The sequence below is a fragment of the Engystomops pustulosus genome, chromosome 3 (genome assembly GCF_040894005.1).
Source record: "Engystomops pustulosus chromosome 3, aEngPut4.maternal, whole genome shotgun sequence".
Taxonomy (NCBI): domain Eukaryota; kingdom Metazoa; phylum Chordata; class Amphibia; order Anura; family Leptodactylidae; genus Engystomops; species Engystomops pustulosus.
The window spans coordinates 154,568,005-154,593,394 of NC_092413.1; the positions used below are offsets into that span (position 1 = coordinate 154,568,005).

At 41.6% G+C, this 25,390-nt stretch overlaps 1 protein-coding gene and 1 long non-coding RNA gene across 2 annotated transcripts; one reads left to right on the forward strand and one right to left on the reverse strand.

The window, feature by feature from the left end:
- Positions 1-547: 547 nt before the first annotated feature.
- On the forward strand, positions 548-5,008 carry FAM43A (family with sequence similarity 43 member A). Its single transcript, XM_072142646.1, has 2 exons — positions 548-2,199; positions 2,251-5,008. The coding sequence occupies exon 1, from the start codon at positions 603-605 to the stop codon at positions 1,638-1,640; it is 1,038 nt and encodes a 345-aa protein (XP_071998747.1). The 5' UTR covers positions 548-602; the 3' UTR covers positions 1,641-2,199; positions 2,251-5,008.
- On the reverse strand, positions 4,617-25,049 carry LOC140122144 (uncharacterized). Its single transcript, XR_011854257.1, has 3 exons — positions 24,916-25,049; positions 7,180-7,298; positions 4,617-4,972 (listed from the first exon to the last, which is right to left on the reverse strand). It is a non-coding gene; the product is annotated as an uncharacterized lncRNA (long non-coding RNA).
- Between the last annotated feature and the right edge of the window lie 341 nt (positions 25,050-25,390).

Below are 25,390 nucleotides of genomic sequence, written 5' to 3' on the forward strand. Positions count from 1 at the left end.
GTAGAAGAATAAAAATCATTACCAAAATTCCAAATTAGTTTTGTTTTTCTTTTTTTTTACCCCTGCGTGTGCCAAGTATTACTAGAGGAAACTTCTGGCAAGTGTTTTTTTCCGGGAAAAGATGCCTCCAGAAAGCAGAGGGACGCCAGACAGTGAGGCTGAGCACTGAAGCTGCTGTAATACTTGGAAATCCTGACATCTTCAATGTTCTGGGAACATGTTCTGCTTGTGAAGGGAGCGGGGTAGATCACCCTGACTGCCGGCTGTGCTATTTAAGCAGTTCTCTCCTGTAGTCTTGTGTATTCAGAGACTCCATGCTCCTGTAACGCCGGTAGTCGTCAGATACTCTGGTGAGAAGGGGTTAAAGAGGCCGGGTCTGTGGCTGCTCACCCCCCTGCTCCGTGCGATGGTTCATTCCTCGCTATATGTAGCGCTGCTCTGCGCTGGAGGGCTGCAATGGGAAGGCTGAGAGCAGGCAGCGCGAAGCCCGGGAGCTGTGTCCGTGCCATGAGAGAGAGCAGCCGCTGCGCACAGACACATCGGCGCCGCACATCATGCGCTGACTGCCCCGTCCCCTCCTCAGCCTCCGTTCACACTGCGCGATGCTGCCCTGGAAGAAGAATAAGTTCGATCTGATCGAGGAGGACGGCAAGCAGAGCAAGCAGAAGGGCTATGCGGTGAGCCTCAACTACAGCGCCCTCACCTCCTTCGCCAAGTCGTGCCCGGAGGGGGCACTCACCAGGGTGGGCAGCATGTTCAAGTCCAAGAGGAAGAAGATCAAGATCACCGGGGAGGACCCCACCTACACCGTGCTCTACCTGGGCAATGCCACCACCCTGCAGTCCAAGGGAGAAGGCTGCACCGACCTGGCCGTGTGCAAGATCTGGAGCAAGAGCGAGATGGGCAAGCATGGCACCAAGATGAAGCTGACCGTCAGCTCGCAGGGCATCCGCATGGTGCACGTAGAGGACAAAGCCAAGCGGCCCGGGCACCTGTACCTGCTGCACAGGGTCACCTACTGCGTGGCCGACCCGCGCCTGCCCAAGATCTTCGCCTGGATCTACCGCCACGAGATGAAGCACAAGGCGGTGATGCTGCGCTGCCACGCCGTGCTCGTATCCAAGCCCGAGAAGGCGAAAGCCATGGCCCTGCTGCTGTACCAGACCTCCGCCAACGCCCTGGCCGACTTCAAGAGACTCAAGCGGAGGGAGGACGCCCGGCACCAGCAGCAGCAGCTGATCGGGGAGCAGAGCATCCCCCTGGTGCCGCTCCGCAAGCTCCTCAACGGCCAGTGCTGCTACAAGCCCCCGGTGGAGAGGAGCCGCAGCGCCCCCAAGCTGGGCTCCATCACCGAGGACCTGCAGGGGGAGGAGGAGGAGGAGAGGGCCATGAGCTTCGAGTGTGAGGACGTGCTGGACACCGGGGGCGGCCAGGGGGGCAAGCACGAGCTCTCCCAACTCATCAGCGACCTGGGGGAGATGAGCCTGGGCAATGACCTGCAGACACTCAAGGCCGACCTCAGGGTCACCAGGCTGCTCTCCGGGGAGAGCACGGGCAGCGAGTCCTCCATAGACAGCAACCACGACAATGGACCCATCAGCAATGGCTTCGAGGAATGCAGAGAGCCAGAGACTGTGTGATGGGGGGCTGCATCCATTAACCCCACTGTCGGGAAGATGGGGGGCCAGCGACTGTGTGATGGGGGCTGCATCCAGGAAGAAGGGGGGCACAGACTGTCTGATAGGAGGGCTACACCCATTGACCCCACTGTCCGGAAGAAGGGGGCCAGCGACTGTGTGGTGGTGGGGGGGGGGCTGCATCCAGGAAGAAGGGGGTCAGAGACTGTGTGATGGGGGGCTGCATCCAGGAAGAAAGGGGACACAGACTGTCTGATGGGAGGGCTACACCCATTGACCCCACCTTCGGGAAGAAGGGTGCCAGCGACTGTGATGGGGGTCTGCATCCAAGAAGAAGGGGGCCAGCAACTGTGTGATAGGGGGGCTGCACCCATAGACCCCCCTGTCAGGAAGATGGGGGCCAGAGACTATGGGGGGGGGTTGCACCCAGTGACCCCTGCTGTCAGGAAGATGGGGACAGAGACATATCTAGAAATGCAGTCTGATGTGACCTGCTCATGGCACTGCTGGGATTAATACATCTTGTCTCCATTATATCCACTGCTCATGTGTGCTGTATGAGGTCACTGATGGGGATAATGTATATACACTGCCCTGATATGTGCTGTATGAGATTACTGATGGGGATAATGTATATACACTGCTCTGATATGTGCTGTATGAGATGGGGCTAGTGTATATACATTGGCCATATACTAATTGGGTTAGTGTATATACATTGCCCTGGTATGTGCTGTATAAGATCATTCTGTTCTATGCCCACTATTGTCTGATCTGAGGCTTACGGCATTGCTGGTATTCCAATACATAGCTGCAATATGCAGTCTATGACGTCTTACCATCCTAGCTGAATCCTGCGGTGTATTGTCTTATGAGATCATACTATTCTATGGCAATATTTTACTGCACCTTTAGATTTTTCACATTGATGGGATGAATATATATATATTGGCCCCATTATGCATTCTATGACTTCACATCGTGCTATAGCTGAATCCTGAGGTTTATGGAATTGATGGGGTTAATATATTGTATATTTCCCTGATCATCATGTCTGATGATGGGTATCCTGATGATAGATGGCTGGGGTCTCTGGGCAGGTCAGTTGCCCTCCTATTTGTCTATCCCATGTGATCAGTGCCACACAGAGCTGCTGATGCCGCGTCTTATACCTTGGCTTGGGATGTGTACAGTTTACTCTGAAGTGAGTTGTCTTGGTGTTCGAAGGGAAGCAGAATAATAAATGGCAGGTAAACATGTGAATTCACCCCCAAATACACTTATTCTGTGAATTCTAAAATAAGTGTATGCAATGTCTCTGGATGAGGTGGCATAATGGCCATGTAGTACCCACCTCCTAGCCCAAGGGAAGCGCTGGGATTGCCATGAATAATAGCACCTTATGTCCACGTCAGTATTATCCCTATTCTCTCCTTTGTGTCTGGTCCATCATTCAGCTCATATTTACCTGTTGTCACATCCTCCCTGGGTTCCTATAAACTAGGAATGGATGTCAGTTTGTTGTATGGGCAAATATTCCAATTGCCTCCTGTAATATTCCCTGGAGTATTTGGTCATACATGGAAGCATCTGTCCTGCTGTATAAAGATGGGAAGAACCAAGAGGTCTCTATAACTAGATCCAATCAAGATTTTGTTTATCGGAATTCAGCACTAACTTGTGAGCTTTTGCTTGGAATTGCATATTAATATCCTAAAATTTAAATGAAGCCATGATGGTGGTCACAGCCGTGGAACACCCGGCCCTAGCTGGCTCTGCTGCTATGCTAACACATTACATGTCTCTGTTCTATTTATTATTGGAAGGGAGCCTTTTTCTCCATGTCCCTTTAATATGTTGTGCAGATTCCAGCACTTTCCTGTCTCTGCAGCTGTTCCCTCAGGATGGGGTTTCTTGGCTCACGAATGTGCAGTGCTGTGAAGTCTAGCGGGTCATGCACATAACAAGGCTGTACTATGTTCAATTTTTTTCTGTCTTTTTCCACTTCCTCTTATATCCTGTCCTTGGCTTGGGACAATGTTTGCACATATAATTGCAGTGGGGTGAGGCACAGGCAGGTGAAATATTGCTCTAGCACCAGGTACACCGATTCCTTGCCGCTGAAGGGCATTAAGCGCAGTCTGGTGATGCCATCCCTTGTCTCTGAAGCTGCTTGCACTCCGGCAAAAAGTGAGTTCATTTCTTAAAATGGGCTGTACATTTAATACTGGCATCAGTTAGTGTTACCCCCAAACTATTGGTGTGCCAGTTTAATTGAAGGCCAGGAATTTCCCATCCTTGAATTATAAGTCTGAGGTTTTCTGGGATTTTAAGAAATGTATTTAAGAGAAAAACAAAATAACTTAAACTATACTGACCCATTAAATCTTCCCACTGCTGATATCCCGGTAATGATGACATTGCATATACACATGACCGCAGCAGCCAGTCCTTGTCCTGGTGGTTATGTCCCTTACATATAGGCTTCATCCTTGTGGCTACAGATGGGGCTATGAATTGTATATGTGACATCATCTATATGGGGAAGGGGGATTTAACAGATGAGTATAGATTACATTGTAATATTTCTTAAAATCCTTCTAAAGTCAATCTGCAAATTTCTATAGTGTCGGATTTGATAACGATGAGCAATTCATTTTTGTGTAATGTCTTGGCTGTACCAAAAATCTGCATTTCTAATGCTGTGTGGAATTACAATGACCGTTTTCTGATAGCTGCAGCAGAGCAAAATGTTTACTGTACAGTAACTTATTTGATAATTTCAGACCCTTTCTACTCTGGTCCCTGCTACATCTGGGTGACTTCTGCCTCCTCCACAAGTGCAGTCTACATCACAGCTCCTGATAGATGACACTATAGAACATCCGGTAGATGTAGCATCACCGGTGCAGAATTTTTTAGTATAAGTTATTCCTACATCGCTTGCCCTATTTCTGCACTTCACACTTTTCCCTTACCTTCCATATAGGACATTTCTTTCCTCATACCTCAGCCACCTGCCAAAACTCCTCAATGAAGAGCATTGGAGAATTGGTACACTTGTATGTTTACACACTCTTTTTATTTGAAGCTGGGATACTTCCTCTTGTCATTACATTCCATGATGGTTTTTGTAATACTTGCACTGTTGTGAAGTACTATTCCGGTGTTTCATAGATGTAAATACGTATATATTTTGTACATAATTCTAAATGTTATCTTTGCTGTGCAAAAGACCAATATGTTGTTGTTCACTTGTACATATTCTGTGTAAATAGTTCTTTTTCTTTGTTATTTTTTAAAGGACATCACTGTTACGATGTTTGTTTGCACACCTGAAAAAAGTAATAAAAGAAAATAATTTATGAGAATTTATTGCATTTGTGATATGCTAATGAATTTCTTAGTTGTCTGCATTAGTTTACACTAGGCAATCTGTCATCATAAAGGAAATCTACCATCAAAATCGGACATGATAAACCAGCAGTAATTTGCTCATACATGCAGGCAAATGGTAATCTTCTTATATTTGTTATCCAAAGCCTCCTTACTTCTAAAATCAACTTAAAATTATGTTAATGAGCTTAAAGGACTCCTGGGGGTGTTACCATAGTCCTTCAATGTTGCAGATGGAGGGGGGCAGTCCCCATATTCTCCAATTTTTAATTGCAATGTAAACGCCATGTGTCACTGAACCTTCAATCTATGTTTTTCTTACTAATGTCACTGCAAAAAATGTTACAGACTAACTTCCTACTGAATTTCCCATGCGGTAAACTGCAGCAGTGCAGTTCTCCGATGTGGACATGGTTTGGTGTATTGAACTGTTTTTAAGGCCAAAAAAAAAAAAAAGTGTGCACCATACTGGGATAGAATTTATATATGATGGACTGTACCTTTCCAGCTTTAATCTACTTTTCGTTTTGGCTTCAAAAACTGCTTACAGAATGTGTAAAAGCCATTTTAATGCTATGGGTATCTGCACACCATCAGAATTTTGCATCCGTATTTAAATCAAGAATAGTCCAAAACAGGCAAACTGATACAGATTGTTCAATTATATCTTTTCACTGTGTAAAATCCACTTCTGGATTTTGCTTTTTAAGGGGTTTTCCAACTAAAGTTAGGCCCTATCGACGGGATAGGGCCTGACTTGCTGATCAGTGGAGTTCTCAGTGCTGAGACCCCCATAGATAGCAAAAATGAGTCGGACCCCTCGTCACTCTATGTAGAGCTGACAGAAATTTCCGAGCGCTGCGCTCCCCGATCTCAGTCAGCTCCATAGAGATTAATGGAGCAGAACGGTCATGCGCGGCTGTCAGCTCCATTAGTCTGACAGACCCATCGTTTTCGCGATCTGTGGGGGTGTCAGCACTGAGACCCCAACTGATAAGCATCCTGTGGATAGGGCCTAACTTTAGTTTGTGGGAAAACCCGCAGTAAATCCTGACCATGTACAAATGAGCACATCATCATTGTTATTATCTTCACACTATATCTTAAAACAACTCTTTTGCCTCTCCAGCGGAAAAAGTGAGAACATTGGCTGTTAGCATCATGATTGTGATTCCCGAACAGGTCCTGAAATACGAGGGTTAAAGTGATGTGATTTACAACAGATCTCTGTTACACTTGATTTTATGCTTTTATTCCACAACAATATTACCCACAGAGGTTGGTTAGCACACATGGTAATGAAGCTGCTGGTTGGTGCCAGGCAAGGAAACTAATCTGACTGTACTGTATTTCCTCTTCCACAAACTACTCATTTAGTCCAAAGATTCCTAGTGGCCACAAAATCGAATTCCTCCACAATTCAGGTTATTATTAGCTTTCAATGTAATTGAATACTATAATAATCCCTGTAGGAGTTGATCACACAAGGCAGATTTGTTGCAGAAATTTCAGTGACTTAAATTAGTTCTATTCATCTGAACGGGGTCGTTTAGGTGACAAGCACATGGATTTCTTAGATTAATGTGACAGGCACATACATAGATTTGTGAAACTAATCTGCCATGTGGGAATGGGATTAGTAACACTTTATTGCTCTCAATGTACCATATAGTTAGTGGTAAAAACACAATTTGGGGATAAATGTTTTCTTACTCTGCTGTCACAATTCAATAACCAATATAAAAATTGGAATGAAGAACGGGCCATTACATCCCACACCAAATTTTTCCAGTGTTTTCACACGGTCTTCAGCTTACTGTGGCCATACATGGTGAGTCATGGTCATGTGTGACATGCTTTTATAATAGGGCTGCATATGCTTCAGCTGACCCAGCAATAAGTGCATGCCATATGTGGCCAGGAAGGGCCATCTATGGTAGTCCTTATTCTCCAGGAGAGTAGGAAGTTAATTTTAGTGTACGTTTTTACTATTCATTTATGTTCTTGACCATGGCAGCTGGATAATACAAAATTGACCGCAATCACATGAAAAAGGTACTGGGTGTGCTCTGTTTCTGGCACAATGTGTGCATTTGATATTCTGTTCACTGTGGTCCGTAATTAGTTAGAAGCATTTCATTTTTACCGGAGTTTTCTTCCTGTGGCTGGAGAAACTGCTCGTTCACTGTTCCTGTTCCACATGTGCTATTGGAATGCGCTATTTTTAGAGACTAGTTTCTATACAAAGATGAGGGCTGCAGTTTACTGTAGAGAAATCACAGGGATTATATGAATTCTTTTTTAAAACATGTTGGAAAGTAGAGCTCTAGGTTTGTCATTTACGAAAAACCATACAATACAGAATTTTCCATGCTGAACAATTACCTAAAATTGCTAAATGAAAATAAAACCATAATATCACATGAGTCATTACATTTTGGAAACATTAGCTAAATGTGCCAAAAAAATGTTATACATGTCTTGAACCACGTTTATTTAGGGCTAAGTTCTGATGCCTCTCAGAAGCAGAATCCAGCCCAGTGTATCCTTCTTCTCTGTGTTCTCCTAGGGCACTTTCATTTTTCACGCTCGTGTTCTGCGTGTGCCTTTAATGCACAGAACTTGCATTGCACTCTGACCCATTGTAATCAATGGGTTTTTTCAGACTTGCATTCTTTTTCACATACACACATTTTTTTTTAACGCACGTTTAAATCTCGACATGCTCTACTTTTGCAAGTCACTCGCGTGAAAAACGCACCATACAAGTCTATGGAGCATCAAAAACGCATTGCACTCTGAGACACATGCAAGTCCCATGCATGTGCAATGCGTTTATCACTGATCAATTGCCATAGACAAGATAGAGCTCAGTCATGAGTCTTTTTCACACCCGTTTATCTGCACGTGAAAAACGCATTGAAAACACCAAAAAAAGCGTGTGAAAGACTGAGACACTGAACAAACTCTGACTGAAAACTGATTGAACTCTGATGCAAAATCTCAGTTTTTCACTGACCAAACTCTGATCGCTCCATGATCAGACTGATCATATCTGATCAGAAAGAGGCCTTAGTGGTTAGAAACACTTTTACTCACTAACTGCATGAAATGTCAACTACCTTTTCTAATTCATCCTATGTTCTATCTGCTCATCTGTTATCTGGCAAACAATACCAAGCTCCAGTCTTCTCTGAATATAGCTGGAACCTCTTGTGTCAACCCTCTCATCCTCATAGACTGTAAGCTCTTGTGAGCAGGGTCCTCACTCCTACAGTTCTATATGACTGTTTGTTCTGTGTAATGTAATATTATATTTGTATATGTCCCCTATGATTTGTAAAGTGCTACGGAATTTGATGGCATTATATAAATAAAAATTATTATTATTATTAGGAGCTGTTTGAGGCGATGGGACTCTGTGTATCAGAGAACTGTATTATACAAGAGGGTAATTTATGTTAGTCTTTTTTTCTCTTTTATTTTTTTAGGCATATTTGCACCAAAATGTGCAACTTTTTCACTCACCTAGAAAAGTTCACTGTGCCAGAGTTTTTCTGTGTTTTTGACGCAAATAAACTCCACTCCCAAACAGGTGTAGGAAGAAGTTTAGAAGGGGTTGATGAAAAACAAATGTTTGTGACTATTTGCAATCGTTGCACAAAACTTTTTGACTTTTTTAAACATTAGCATCTGTAATCCAAATATAAATCAGGATGTGATATCCCCTCCCTTTATTCCTAGTCATGGAGGGAATGAAAAAACCATCAATAACCATACAGGTTAGGGGGCATTCATTATTTGTGATGCCAGGTCTGTTTTTATTGGTACAAGAGTTGTGGAATTTTAGATTGTGGCAAAAGGGCTTCATAAATTGGTGCATACCCGAAAAGTGTCTGAAATGACTCCACCTTCATGAAGGTGAAATAGAACTTGGTCGATGAGGTTTTGATTGTGTCAAAAAGTGTCAAATTAGAAGTGCAGGAAAAGTGTTGTGATTCACAAGCTTCACTTGAATTGAGCAACAAAACTAATGACCCCCATTGTATTTGTCAAGAGCACTTCACCCTATGACACGGTGTGCTGAAAACAAACACTAATTTTAGGTCAAATGAAAGATGCAACTACCTGACAAAGAAGCTTGTTCTCATTTGTTAGCTGATCACCTAATATGGACCAATTATCACAATGACAATTCTTTGAAAAGTGGTTCCCGATTACTCCCGTCAATGAGTCATCCTCAGACTATTACACTCTATGACCAGGAGGCTCCTCTAAAGGATATTACTAAGTGCTCATAACAGAGCTCAGGTGTGAAGGCAGCATCCACAATCATATACAAAAAAATAGCAGAGAAAGCATACAAAAATCTAATTAAAATAGAATAGAATAAAGAAATGCTTTTAATATGTAAAATGAAAACTGGTGATACACAATGAACTATCTGTGCTCTGGATACTATGAAATTGTAATGGTATCTGTTTTACAAAAGGCAAAGCCTTGATTGCTTTATTAATGATGGAAGCCATGAAGATAATATGGGCAGGCAGCAAATTTTACTGCTAATTTAATTTATGTAAATGTATTTTTTTTTTAGATAAGTTGCACTGTTGGAAGTGCCGTTTCAGTTTCTGTAGAGAGTGTTTGTCTCAAGTGGAAAGCGACAATGAATGTGGCCTAACATTTAAAGACACAGGCCCAAATTTACTGAAGGCCATGCGCCAGTTTTCTGACTTTGCACGTTCTTTGATGTGCAAACTGCGCCACATATGTGTCACACACTACCTTTTGTGTTGTGGCTGCGACACATTTATCATGCAAAGTCCGACAGAAGTGTGATGAACGCCCCATGTTAAAGGTGCACTAGAAAAAAATTAGTGCACTCTGTCATAGCAGTGTAATAGGACAAGCAGACAAGAGCCAGCAAGCAAAAAATTACCAGTTATTAAATTGGGTGAAGCACGCAGCTCAGGGTCCTGGTGTGTAGGATCCAAAGTCCAATATACAAAGGAAAAGGCCACCACATCCAATATGATGAAAAAGGTGATAAACCTTTAGTCACACAGGCATGAAAAAACTGCAACGTTTCGATTCGCCATGAATCTTTGTCAAGCATGTTTGACGAATCGATACGTTGCAGTTTTTTCATGCCTGTGTGACTAAAGGTTTATCACCTTTTTCATCATATTGGATGTTGTGGCCTTTTCCTTTCTATAGCAGTGTAATGGGCACCAGAGTCATGAAGAATGGGGGCTACAAATCATTAATCTGGCGCCCTCTGCAGTTTGCACTGTTTTTAGTAAATGTGGGCCATAATGTATTATATGTTACAAACCCATGTGTGACCCACCAAAACCTAACAAATTATTTAACGTTAACGGCTGATCTCAAACACTCTTAGGCGTGCACTATCCTACTGATAAAGTCAGTACAATTTCAACATGGAAGTGGACTGGTTTCTCACTATGCGGGATATTTTATCAATGGGTGGACCTCGCATAGTTTTGAATAAAAACCTGCAAATTAAGGTTTTTCAAAAGTATGCAGGCATGGGGGCCCACGCCAACGGACACCATGCCCCTCTATGCCCCCTCCATGCCTACATGGTGTGGAGATGGCATAGACCAGAGTAGAATCAGTGATAAATCTCCCCCTATGTTTTTTGTTATCAAATCTCTGTTTAGTGAAGAAATAAACATAGACAATGCACATAGCGAGTAACATATAGCTGACTAGGATACAGATGAAGACAGGTGCACAGGGATCACTGTAGTGGGTAACAATCCTATTGAAAACCAAATGTTTGCACCAGATCCTGGTTACTCTTTATTTTAACAGACTAATCTGATGTAAATCCATAGCCAGTGCAAATTGCTTTGGACAACTTAACATCTGCCTAATATGTATGATGTAACCATTTGCCGCTCGTAGCCCTTATATCGTCTATGTGTTATTACTCAATAGATCTTGTTAAAGAAGCAGTATTAACTACAAGTAAACCAAGTGTTAGCTATGACAGTCGAGTGCATTTAGTCCTCACCATATGTAAGCACTATCCACAAAGGCAGGTTAGGTTCTTCATATTTACTGACATCCGTCTAGCTTAACCCTGGGGCTTTAAGTGGCTTATCTGCACTTGCTGGCAGCACACACGGGATTTCCTCCAATTATATAACAAACTGTGACACCAACTATAAATTACCATAATCCCCTAACTCAAGAGCTGCCAGACAGATTATTGGAATATTGCATAGATCAGCAGTGCTAAGCACACAGCTACCATCCTAGGATGCTATTCTGAGGGTGACCAGGGTATGCGAGTTCATCAAAAATAGGTGCTTTCAATGTGATCATGTTGTCAGATATTTCCCATACAGGCATAATATATGCATGTGACTCAAATGAGGTATATCTTGAGCAGAAAGTGGGGAATAGTGGAGAGTGTCCATGTGGGAAGCACATGAAGTAATAAAAGTATATTCATCTATGGATAATATGATTAATTTCTAGTTTGGTAACTGATTATATATTCATTTGATTAAAGGAAATCTACCATTTATTTTCATGCATTGTGAACCAAACATACCTTGAGAATGCTGTAGCTACGCTGATGTAGAAACATTTGTTTAAAGGGAACCTTTCACAAGGGACCTTATTTTCATTTAAGACAGGTTACAGAAGACAATTACAGCTGCATTGCAAAGATGTCTTTTTGCTTTCTTTAAGCATTTGCATTACAATATAAGTGTGTATAATTTACCTTGCACCCTGACAGAATCATCTGTTTAGTCTCAGGGGTTGGGCTTTGGTTTGGATACATTTCAAAAAACAACATGTGACTTGTCTGTGCTGCTCACTCCTCAGCTCTCAGTCCCCACCTTTGTTCTCCTGTATAGCTCCTCCCTCCTGCTCCTTCACAGAGGTCACAAGTCAAATGTAGTTTTTTGAAAAGCATGCAAACCAAAGCCCAACCCCTAGTACCCTAGAGGATTTTGTTAGGGTGCAAGGTAAGTTATAACACACTATTATATTGTAATGCAAATACTTAGATTTTGCATACATTGGGCTTTTGCAACCTGGCTGTATTGAAAATGAGATTCCTGGTGACAGGTTCCCTTTAATCCCTGAACTGAGTGGTTTTGCTAAAAAAAATTGTAAAATTATGATAATGAGGCTCTGTCGCTCCACGTGGTTGGCTCAGCACTTCTCCTCTTTCCCTATTTATGCACTGCTCCAGAAAATAATGTAATCAGTGTGTGATCCCTGAAAGGCAAAAGTAATCAATCACTGCACCCCCCCCCCCAGCTGCTGTATATGAGTCATCCAGCTCAGGTTGATTAGTCCTGTCTGGACAGGTCAGGAAGCTCTGTGTAATGTGTTACACCGCAGCCAGCATGCAACCCAGCTTTCCCAAGGTCCTGAATTTTATAATGTTTTTTTTTTTAAAAAAAACACTCGATCGGGGATGAAACAAGATATGTTTCTGCATTAGTGTCGCTACAGCATTCTCAAGATATGTTTGGTTCACAATGCATGAAAACAAATGGTAGATGTCTTTTATAGAATTTATAAGGTGAGAAATTTATATAATACATACCCAATTGTGAAAATCTCTCTTAAGGCCGACTCAAGCTAATGCATGAAATTCTCAATAAGGTGCAATGTGTATGGTCAAGGAGCTTGGTCAAGGAGGATCCAAGAAAATAAAGTAAAAAAAAAAAAATTCTCCAGATTACTCATCTTCAGAGTAAAAATGGGAGTTAATTAGCAAAATGCTAAAAATTCTGACACCAATTGAGGCACAATTAGACATAATGGGGGTTGTTTGTTACGAGTGGCTTTTTGCCCCAGTTGTAATATCCCCCCAGTCTTAGATCTACCAAGCTCCACAAGTTGGATAAGTTTAAACCAGGTCTGATTTGGGAGTGATTGTAGCTAAAATCTTTGCCAAAGAACTGGCAGAGACTATAGTACATATGGTCCACCTCTGTTGTCACATATTGGCCCATATTTATTATTCCCTTTCCCACAGATATTTTTAGAGCTTTTCTGCCTTGCATTCCACATTGAGAGTGTTGGATAAGGAGCTGGGAAAAGAAAAAAAGCTCTAAAATGTCTACAGGAGAGGGCATAATAAATATGGGGCAATATATAACAACAAAGGGGGAATATGTCAAGAGCTGGCGCTTTCCACTGCCACTACTATGAGACTCCGGAGCGTGCACCCAGATTAACCACTTAAGGACAGAGATTTTTTTTTCTCTCATTTCATGCACTCTAGCTTATTTTTTGCGTAACAAATTTTACTTCTCAGTGACGTTATTTATTATTCCGTACCGTGTACTGGAAAAGCTGGAAAAAAATGCCAAATAAATTGGCAAAAAAACGCATTTGCATCACTTTATTGTGTGCTCAGTTTTTACAACTTTCACTGGGCACTCCAAATAACACTTCTGCTGTCCAGGACACAGCTCACACTATGGACTACAGGTTGCGTCTTGTGTAATGACTCCACTCTGGGTCAACATACCTAACTATAGGAAGACTGTAATATGCTTCAAAGGGAGAGGACTAAGAAGGTAATTTACCGACTAAATGCAGTATAATATGCTTCCTTGGATGTACGACTCAAAGGATTGTGGATTATTTTGTAAATAATTGAAAAATTGAAACATAAGAAGTAAAAGAAAATATTTGTATTATATAACACTATCACTAAAAGATATAAGAAATCGATCTGCTTGCATGGCGTTTTGTTTTTTGGTTGTGTAGTGAACAGAACTGAGACATTGGGGCACATGTAGCTTTGTTTTGCTTGGGGCTTTTTTTTCTGTTTTTGCAACATTTTGTGGCGCATGTGCACTTTTGTGACTTTGTTTTACACCTAAGGCAACCTGAGTTTTCTGCAGTGATCACTCTAGTTATCACTCTAGAAATACCTTAGAGCTGCAACGTTTGGTGATTTTTCTTGCTACTTTTGTTCAAAACATCACAAATTTACTAAAGACCTAAACTCAGATGTATTCAAAGGCTAAAACTCCTATGACGATGCAATCAATTAGTGCGACTTCCATAAAAAACTTCACCATGCGATTAGCATAAGGAGACATAATTTTTTAGTACTCATCCTAGTCCATTAGTCAGTTTCTTTTACGTTTCTCTTCCTCACCTCTGAGGAATGAGGCGTGGCCTCCGAAACGTCACACAGCATGCGGAGGCCTCGGGGAACAACGTGCGATTGTGTCCTGAATGGCTTACGAACATTTACCGTAAACGAAACAAACTAATGGACTAAGATGAGTCTCCTTTTGCTAATCGCATGGTGAAGTTTTGTATGGAAGTTTTGCACAAATACAAGTTTTTTCTGCTGAAGGCAGTTGTAGCTTGTAGCCCAGCTTCAGCGGTACCAATTGATTGTATGGACTGTGGATTTGTGAGGTTAGGAGGTGGCTCACACCAGTTTTCCATGCATATTAAAACATATACTTATACACTTTAAAATACACATCTGACCACCAGAAAATGAAAAAAAATATCCAGGAGCACAAAGCCAAAATTAAGATACATGTGCCCCATTGTGTTTGAGAAAGAAAGTAAACCTTGCAGAAATATGTTATACTGAAAAGCATTTCCTATATCCTGTAGCACATGTCTTTCTGCCATTTAGACACCTCTTCTCTGAACATATAGTTCTAACAGAACTCCATTCCTTAAAGTAATTTAATCACAGAATGCATTTATTGATGGTCTCCTTTCAATGGGACCACAGGGTTTCTTTATTCCTATCTGTGGAACATTTCTATCTATATTTTACATTATAAAAACAAACATGTGCAAAGCATAGACAATGGTCCCCATTTTCAGTAGATGTAATGATAGACAGAAAACATGTTTATATGTCACTTGATTATGTCATATTTTTATCCATTCAGACGTTTTGGAGATATTTTTTGGCTACTCTATAGGCATAGATGTTTTAAATAGATGTAGCATGATAATCAATAATACAATTATCTGCCAGAAATTTGGTGTACAAAATGCTGCTTTAGCAATTATAGCAATACATGTTATGGGTCTAAATATTAGCTGGATATTGCACCTCAAGATTGTGTATAGTACTTGTTTTGTGTCTATGCCAACAACTTGAATTGCATTTTAGACCTACACATTGATTGGGTAATTATAATTTACAGATATGTCACTCCCCAGCTTATGGCATATATAACATGGATGTCTATGGATGATTATAGGACTGTACCGTTAGCATTAAATGAATTTATAAACAGGTGCTGTTGTCAGTGAATAGCATGCAGTAATACCAGATCATAGTACAGTATATAAGGCTGGAAAAAGATGCAAGTCCATCAAGTACAACCTTTAAGCATCAAAAAAATGTTTTTTCCCCATAACCGTGATATTTTTGCTCTCCAGAAAGGCATCCAGGCCTCTCTTGAACATGTACATAGAGTCCGCCATAACATCCTCCTGCGGCAGAGAGTTCCATAGTCTCACTGCTCTTACAGTAAAGAACCTTTGTCTATGTTGATGGCAGAATCGCCTCTCCTCTAAGCGTAGAGGATGCCCCCTTGTCCTGGTCTCAGGCCTAGGTATAAAAAGATCTTTGGAGAGATCCTTGTACTGCCCGTTCAGGTATTTGTACATTGTAATGAGGTCTTCATTGCTTAATTCGTAATTCGTCTTTTTTCTAAAATGAATAACCCCAAATTTTGTAATCTGTCATTGTATTCTAGTCCCCCCATTCCCCTAATAATCTTGGTAGCTCTCCTCTGCACCCGTTCTAGTTCTACTATTTTTTACTACTAATTGACAGTTTAGAATATAATTGTACTCTTTGTTTCTATGGCCCAAGTGCATAACCTTACATTTATCTACATTAAACATCTTCAACCATTTCTCCGCCAACTCAAGCTTCCACAAATCCCTCAGCAATACTAAACTATCAGCCTCAGTATTTATTACTTTACACAGCTTAGCATCATCTGCAAATATTGAAATTTGACTGTGTAAACCCACTACAAGGTCATTAATAAAAATATTAAAAAGAAGTGGCCCCATTACTGACCCCTGTGGCACTCCACTTGTAACGTTAACCCAATCTGAGAATGTGCCATTAATGACGACCCTCTGTTTTCTATCACTAAGCCAATTACTTACCCAAATATATAGATTTTCCCCTAGTATCAGCAGTCTCATTTTATGTGCCAATCTTTTATGCGGCATTGTATCAAATGCCTTGGTAAAGTCCAGATATACAACATCCACAGCCTCCCCCAGGTCCAGTCTGGATTTACCTCCTCATATAAGCCAATCAGATTAGTTTGACAGGACCGAACCCTCATAAACCCATGCTAATGCTGGGTTATAAGGTTATGTACAGTGGGATACTCCAGGATAGCATCTCTAACGAACGCCTCAAATATTTTCCCCACAACAGAAGTTAGACTCACAGGTCTGTAGTTTCCAGGATCGCTTTTTGATCTTTTTTTAATGCTGATGAAGCCATTGGTGACACTTCAAGGACACCTGTCAGCAGGTCTCTGTAACTAATTATATCACTACTACCTGTTGGAGCAGCTCACAAATATTCCATCCCAGCCTTTATCTAGTAAATCCATACATTAATTATTCTTAAATCATCTTACCCCTCCCGTCTCCTCCCCCTGCTCACGTCTGTGTGTAATTTATAATATAGCATTGCTAGTATCTGTGCTTTAACTGCTGACATGCTGTGTCCTTCTATGCACATGTGTGAGACACAGACATTGGCTACACAAGTATCTTACATGTTTGGCTATACACATGGCTGCATCCTGGAGCAGTTGTATCTCATACACACATAGAGGAGCCAGCATCAGGAGTGTCACATCATTATACAGGATGTATAGGAGCATATCATACACATAGGCTGCAGGGGGCGCCAACAACAGGAAGTGCATAGAGGCAGAAGCACCAGGAGTGTCACATCATTATACAGCCTGTCAGTCATGTGTATAGGAGTATCTGATACACATAGACTGCAGGGGGGGCAGGAACCAGGAAGTATAGAGAGGTAGCACCAGGAGTGTCACATTATACAGGCTGTCAGTCATGTGTATAAGAGTATCTGATACACATAGATGCAGGGGGCGCCAGCATCAGGAAGTATAAAGAGGCAGCACCAGGAGTGTCACATCATTATACAGGCTGTCAGTAATGTGTATAGGAGTAACTGATACACATATACTGCAGGGGGCGCCAGCACCAGGAAGTATAGAGAGGTAGCACCAGGAGTTTCACATTATACAGGCTGTCAGTCATGTGTATAGGAGTATCTTATACACATAGACTGCAGGGGGCACCAGCACCAGGAAGTATAGAGAGGCAGCACCAGGAGTGTCACATCATTATACAGGCTGTCAGTCAAGCACTGGGGTGTCTGGAAGTGCCTCCCACTCATGAATAAGCTGGACGTCTGAATATGATAATGATTCATTGGACCTCGATCAGGTCATTTGCATACATCTGTAGTATCTGATTGCTTAAGTTTACAGGCCTGTAGAGGGACAAAATAGGTATAGGTTAATTTGCCTGTCGGGTCTTCTTTAAATGTCGGTGGCTCATGCGTGTCACCCTTTCCTCCATGGTGTCATCTCATTAAAATGGTTATGCCCCACAATAGGTGCCAGCACCATTCACAGGTTTTACCTGTGGGTGTTGTGCCCAAATGTTGAGCTTGAACCCAAACTTCTGGCCGAAGTCTGGGCTTGGGCTCAGGGACCTGAGCCCATAATGTTCTGCACGAACCCAAACATTGTGGTTCAGGTCTGCTCACCCCTACTGGTCTGCCCAAGGCCACAAAGAAGGCGGAAACGACAAATCTTTCGGGGAGATTCAATGTATAGGAAAGCATAAAATATTTACTTACATGACTGGAATCCTAACCATAAAGTGGATAAGAGGAAACTTGTCCACCTATAGTTTGAGGCTCTGTATAAGGTGCACAACATGGGCTGAAGTAGGAACATACAACGGAGTGATGGATTGCATGTCTAAAGTCTTTTAAATATGAAAAGTATGTGGAGTATGTGCTATTACGTCTAGGCAAGTACTCGTTACACTATGTACTATGGTTAAGCATATTTTCCAGCTTCTTGATGTACTTCTAAGGTCAAATTAAATAATTTTATGAAGTAAGGTGAATACACTCATTAAAACAGTAGGTAGGCATATATAGTGTTTTTGAGGCAAGGAACAGTATATTTGGGATCCATTTCACATGAATTTTGGAAAATGTTGGCTTTATAGACAGCTGTAAAAAAACTAATCAGACAATTAGTTGCTATATAATAATAATAATTCTTTATTTATATAGCGCAGACAGATTACGAAGCGCTGCACAAAGCATGACAAATTGGTCCCTGTCCCCATGGGGCTCACAATCTAAACAACCTACCAGTATGTTTTGGAGTGTGGGAGGAGTACCCGGCGAAAACCCACACAAACTCTCTGCAGATGATGACCCCAGCTGGGGACCCCTGGACCCCAGCTATGCAAGACAGAAGTGCTACTCAATCAGGGGAAATAGACAAGCTTATTGAGTACAAGTCCAACAACAAACCTACAAAACTAGTTGCATAAGTGTGATAAACTAAATCCTTAGAAATATGGGTGATTGTTTGTGATTTTTCTGTAGATTGTTAGATACCATCACTTATTAACAGAGATCATGGTATGTACTTATCTTATATAACACTAATTTTAAACCTACTGGATTACCAGACTGCTACATTATTATTTTTCGAGATACCAACATATTAGCAATCATAGCTGAAAAAATATACTAGCATCAGTCTTGAATATATTAAAATCATCTCATGGGTACAAATATCCTGTGTGTTACTACAGTCATCTGGATAGCCACTTCAATTATTAGGGGATATTAATATCAGACATTGGGGTCTTTGTATATGATCCCCTAATAAAGAAGAAAGCTCTGGCGATCTCTTTGGAATCATGTGTTATGGTATAACAGTCTTTCGACCTATTGTCTCAACTTTGTTATTGCTATTGTCCTTTTGAACACATTTTGTTTGCATTACTTCTTTGTTCATGCTGTTTAAGATCTGTGTCACTTCAGAAAGACAGTTATACCATGCCTGATGAAGGGACCTAAGCTGTCCTGAAAGCTTGCTTGTAAAATCTTATATTTCAGTTAGCCATTAAAAGGTATCACAATCTCAAGAAGGCTACTTTATTTGACCTATCAATAGCAACAGGAATTTCTTGTAGTGGTTGCACACAGCTTCTATAAAACCTGAGGATATTGCCTAGAAGAATTAACCTGGGTGATATTGGCTTATAAACATAGCCAGCTATTGCAAACAACGCTGACATTGAATTTGGCTTTAGATAATTTGATTTCTAGAAGTTCTAACCCCAAGAGTATTTGCGTATGGTAATGGAATCTAAAAGACTTCTTCTCAGAGGACTGAAGCGCTACATGTCTTTCTTTTAAGAACTAACCCCAGAGTTAATTAATCATAAGAGGGGTTTTATCTCCAGTGATTTTGCCTTTGCAAATGATTACTGTAGCTGTGAGGCATTAACAGTGTGAAAACATCCTGGAAAACATATTGGAAATAGGTTTATTTATGAAGAATATCTTTCAGAAAGATGCCTTGCTACATTTCCACCTGTTAGAATGTGGTATAAAACACAGGACAGCAACCCTGATGACTACTCATGGCTGCATATGGACAAACGTGTTTGCTACCCTAAACCTATGGTGTTTATTTTAGATTATAGTGCCCACAGTGTATAGTATTTCTACAGCTACTAAAATTCTTTGATCTAAAAAAAACAAGAAGCCAACGGACACAATAAAATCCTCACATCTTTCAGATCTGCTGAGAGCTGAATGGCTGAATGTCGGAGCTGAAACATTTAGAATTAAAGGATATGACACAGTATAGAAAGTTAAATAATGTGATGTTTTATTACAAAAAAAAATGTTTTCATTATTTTGTATAATTGTACCTCTTGTCACTCACTGAGAGTGTACAGCGGCGCTCAGGACAGGAAAAAATCCTCTTTGGAGAAAACCTGCAGGGAAACCATGGTCGTTGTACTGCCCTTCCTCTGGGTACTTACCTACCTACCTGGCTACCTACAGTGATTGAGGTGCTAAATGTTAAGTGCTGTGAGTTGGCTCCTGGGCCTTACCTATGGATAGATGGCTTGTTGGGTCCTAGGTCTTCTCCATGTTGATCTTGCAGCTGGCAGTGGCAGATGTTTAAGGCTAGTTTCTTGTAGACTTTCCACTAGCATAGCTGAAGTTACATTATCTGACAGGGGAAGTCATAGCTGGTGTACTAACTCTGCTCTTACAAAGATTTCTCTGGGTGCTGGAACAGCCCGACTGCCCTAAATTGGTCTTTCTCTTGTCCACACCTAATTTGTGGGGTCCTGGGCAACTTTTTGATGACATGTGTTAAGGTCTACCCAAGCACTTGCACACTGTTTCCAGGAGGTATTTGTCTGATAATTTCCTGCAGCTCTCATTGGCCAGGAAAAGCCTGATGGGTTTATACTCCACACAGTGCTACTGTGACATAAAACTGGTGCAAACACTACATAAATACATGTGCAAACATGTATTTATGTGCAAAGTGTCCCAGAAAACTGGCACAGCCGTTTTGATACCTCTAGGCCAATGCGCACAGATTCCCTTCAGGACTGTATGTTTTGCGAGGCAAGCTTTATTTTTTACTGTACAGCCTTTAATAAATGACAGTTTATAATATTTATTGCAAAGGTTGCCCTGGTAATGTTAATATAAAACTATTTAATTTGTGTATTTCTGATTTGTATTACTAACATTTAATTGTATTAATTATATACTTAAAAAATTATAATGTTGTGATATATGGAGAGATCTCTGAGAAGATACATCTCTACATACAAATACAAACATCTTGTTTAGCAGTGTAAGTCTATACAAACTCTAGTGAAGCTCTTAGGTAAAATTCTTGCATAGACAGTAGGTAAGTGTATAGGATAACGGTTAAGATCACTATTGGCTGTAAGAGAGTTGTAGTTGTATTGGCTATATTTATATAGCGCACACAGATTACACAGCGCTGCACAGAGCTTGCCAAATTGGTCCCTGTCCCCAATGGAGCTCACAATCTAATCAACCTACCAGTATGTTTTGTAGTGTGGGAGGAAACTTAGGGAAACCCACGCAAACACGGAGAGAACATACAAACTCTTTGCTGATGTTGACCTGGGTGGGACTTGTTCCCAGGACCCCAACGCTGCAAGGCAGAAGTGCTACCCCCTCAGCCACTGTGCTGCCCATAAATTACTTGGATAACATTAAGCAATTTAGAGACCCGGAGTCAGGGGAAGTCCTCAGAGATGTAAAATTACCATACATGGACAGTTGATGGGTTCCCTGATGATGTTGGTTCCTGCTCTATGGACACCCGACACATCTACTCAAAGGATTCCCTTCCTCTACTCTGCCTGGTATTTCCTCAGAAATGATTCCCTTCCAGTACAAAAACTTGGTATGGATACATTGTGCAACCCTAGTCCTCTCTCCTGTGCACTGCAGTGTATAGAGCCATCTCTATTTTGGAAAGGGGGGTTCTGTGAGTACAGGCTGTCAGGCTTGCGGGATGTGGATCCGCTGGACCACTGCAGATGATGACTCAAGCCACTACCTGGTACCCGGTTTTCACCAGAGCCCGCCGCAAAGCGGGTTAGACAAACTGCGGCTTGGTACCACCAGGTCGTTCCTCAGGCGTGACTTGTCTGCAGTGGCGGCCAAGGTTGAGGTACAGAAACAGCAGTCAAGCTCGAGGTCACAGTCCAGGCACAGGGTCAGGGCAGGCGGCAGAGATGCAACGTCAGAATCCAAACCGGGGTCAGCAACAGGAGGTCCAAGCAGAAGGGTACGGGAACACAGAACTCACGACAGCAATACGGAGGGACACTGGTACACGGGAACACAGAGGGAGTCAGGCACGCAGGAGACACAGGAACGCAGGAGACACTGGAACGCAGGCAAATCGCAACAGAGCTTTCTCTAAGGCTGTGAGGCACAAAGATCCGGCAGGGTTAGTTAGGAGAGGCAGATATAAATAGCCTCCTGGGAAATGACCAGCGCCAATCAATGACGCTCTGGCCCTTTAAATTTCCTAGAAGTGCCGCGCGTGCGGCCCCAAGGAGCGGGACCGCGCGCACATGGAGCGAGGCCGGGACTCGGCAGCGGGGAGAGGTGAGACGCGCTGGCGCGGCGCCTGCGGGGAGCGAGAGGCACGGGTGAGCCCGCGACCCGCGATGTGGGTCGCGGATCCACCCGTGACACAGGCCCCTGACTGCAGTCACAGTAAACCCAAAACTCCAAAACATACTGGTAGGTTGTAAGCCCCATTGGGGACAGGGTCCAATTTCGCAAGCTCTGGGCAGCGCTGGGTAATCTGTAGGCCCTATATAAATAGTGACTGTTTGATTTATGTTAGTCAGTGGCAATGTATATATCAACATATATGATAGTAAAAGTAGATTTGGAAACTTTTAACCTTATAAAGAGTCAAGCCCAGCCTGAGGGTTTAGCAGAAAAGGCAACTCCTTAGGGCAACTGGGCTCCCAATTTCTCCATTTAAAAAATGCTTTGTCATTAGATTTTTGTCTATAGCTAATTGGACAGTGCACTACAACCACACATAGAAAAAATAAATAAAGTTATCTATTGTGACCCGTGTGACTGGGTGCGTATATAATATTAAATGTCGAAAAAAGAAATTGTCCAAAGGACATTGTCACCCATTAGTCACATAAAATGTAACTTTTATTCTTAGCTTTTAAAATGAAGTATCGATGGGTTAGAGATCATTCAACTATAGGTGAATTGTTAAAACTAACAGACAGTGATGCACAGCGAGTAGGGCGTCAGGGATCCAGGGCATATAGGTATAAGTAGTGGTGAGCCCTATAGGGTATAGGTCTATGTATATTCGTCTCCCAGCTGATTAATCTCACTCCAATACAGGCAGTCCCCTACTTAAGGACACCCGACTTACAGACAACCCATAGTTACAGACGGACCCTTCTGCCCACTGTGACCTCTGGTGAAGCTCTCTGGATGCTTTACTATAGTCCCAGACTGCAATGATCAGCTGTAAGGTGTCTGTAATGAAGCTTTATTGATAATTCTTGGTCCAATTACACCAAAAATTTTGAAACTCCAATTGTCACTGGGGCAAAAGAAAAAAAATTGTCTAGAACTTCCATTATAAAATATACAGTTTCGACTTACATACAAATTCAACTTAAGAACAAACCTCCAGACCCTATCTTGTATGTAACCCGGGGACTGCCTGTATAGCCCCTTAGGTCTCCTATCTGTAAGCTACAACACAGCCCATTCAGAGACCAACATCATACTTTAACACAGCCTAAGCCAGCTAAGGGGAGGAGGGGAAGGGGGAGTAAGGGAGGATTCCTATATATTGCCCTGTAGTTGATCTCCAATCATTCAAACACACACATAATATGTCTAGTCGCTAAATTGCAAGACGCTGTGGCACACTGCTGAATCTAAAATTGCAAGATAAAGACTAGCCCCCCCGACATGTTTCGCCACTAAACGTGGCGTCCTCAGGGGTACCGGGCTATAGTGCACTATAACACATCGATACTTCATTTTAAAAGCTAAAAATAAAAGTTACATTTTATGTGACTAATGGGTGACAATGTTCTTTGGACAATTTCTTTTTTCAACAACCACACATACACGCATGAATGTAATAGAGAAAAACATCACAGACACAGACATAAAATATTGTACATGTTATTACAATGCAAATCTCATGGTTAGCATTCTGATGTTTGCCATCGTGTGTCTTCTGGATATAAGCTATTTTAATGGCATGTTGCTATAGGTTTGTTCTGCATACTCTAGTTTCCTGAACAGATGGACGCATGAAGAAGATACTGTCCAGCTGGCAATTTATGGCTGGCACTGTGAGGAAAGGAGGTTGTAAGTATCACTAGAGCAATGTAAGAAAATCTATTGTACAGTCGTATAGAATATGTCATGGATATACTGCAAATTACCCAAACACATAATCCTGATACTGAATACTGAACCAATTTTTCTAATAATTTTTCTGCCATTTTTTGCTACTTGATAATGATATAATAATTGGGATTTCAATTTACAGGAACCAATCACTACATTTCTAATCCAAGTAATCTACGGTGTATATTCAGGAAAACAAGCAAGAAAATCATACGTGGACATTTAACCCTTTAAAGACCTGGCACTTTTTTGTTTTTTTATTTCCTTTTTTTACCCCCCACAATCAAAAATCTCTAACTTATTTTTTTTACATGTAAAGAGCTGTGTTATGGCTTGTTTTCTGCGATACAAATTGCACTTCATAGGGATAGTATTAATTATTCCATGTCGTGAACTGGGAACCGGGAAAAACATTCCAAATGCAGTGAAATTGGTGAACAAAACACATTTGCACAGTTTTCTTGTGAGCTTGGATTTTATGGCCTTCACTGTGCACCCCAAATGACATGTCCACTTTATTCTACAATATGGGTCTTGGTAAAAATCTATCATTTCAGAAATTTAAATATCAGAAATTGATTCACAAGGAGTGATGTGCAAAATTCTAGTTGTGCGAATATTGGGTAAAAATTTGGTTTAGCAGTAATGGATAGACCCCACACTGTTCCTCTTACTGCAGTTAAAACCGAGCTACTGCGATATTTGACAGTTTCCAGTTTACATTCAGTTAATGCAAAGTTTTACAATTTCAAGTTAAAATTGGCCAAAAATGTTACTTATGTTAATAGTTACCTGAGAACTACCATTCTCACGAAGAGTCAGGCCTGTTGCCCACAAGCATGTGGTTTTTAGACATCAGTTTTTTTTCACTGACTGTTTCTGCCATTTGATCCAAGAAAAATGCAGCATGTCCTACTCTGTTCTGATTCCTGCGAGAAAAATGTCCATTGAAGTCATTAGTTACGTGAAAAAACTGACAGCACTAGGATGCATATAGTGAGGACGGTATTTCCTGCAGGAATTTCAAGGAAGTAGCTGAGAAAATCTGACACGGCTAAAAGATGATAATGGCTCAAACAAAAAGATGCTGGAAAAGCACTAGGACTGGGCTCAAGCAGATGGGTTGTAATCACATTTATTGTGGCTTGAATGAAAACACCTTTCTTAAAAAACACCTATACATGTATGTTATATATGAGAAAATAGTACAGGGAACAACACAATATAATTCCTGGTTAGTAAAACTTCTGTGAAATCAACCTGTTTA

What these genes read in the sequence shown, in the direction of transcription:
- FAM43A (XM_072142646.1), top strand. Translation starts at nt 603, where the DNA reads ATGCTGCCCTGGAAGAAGAATAAGTTCGATCTGATCGAGGAGGACGGC.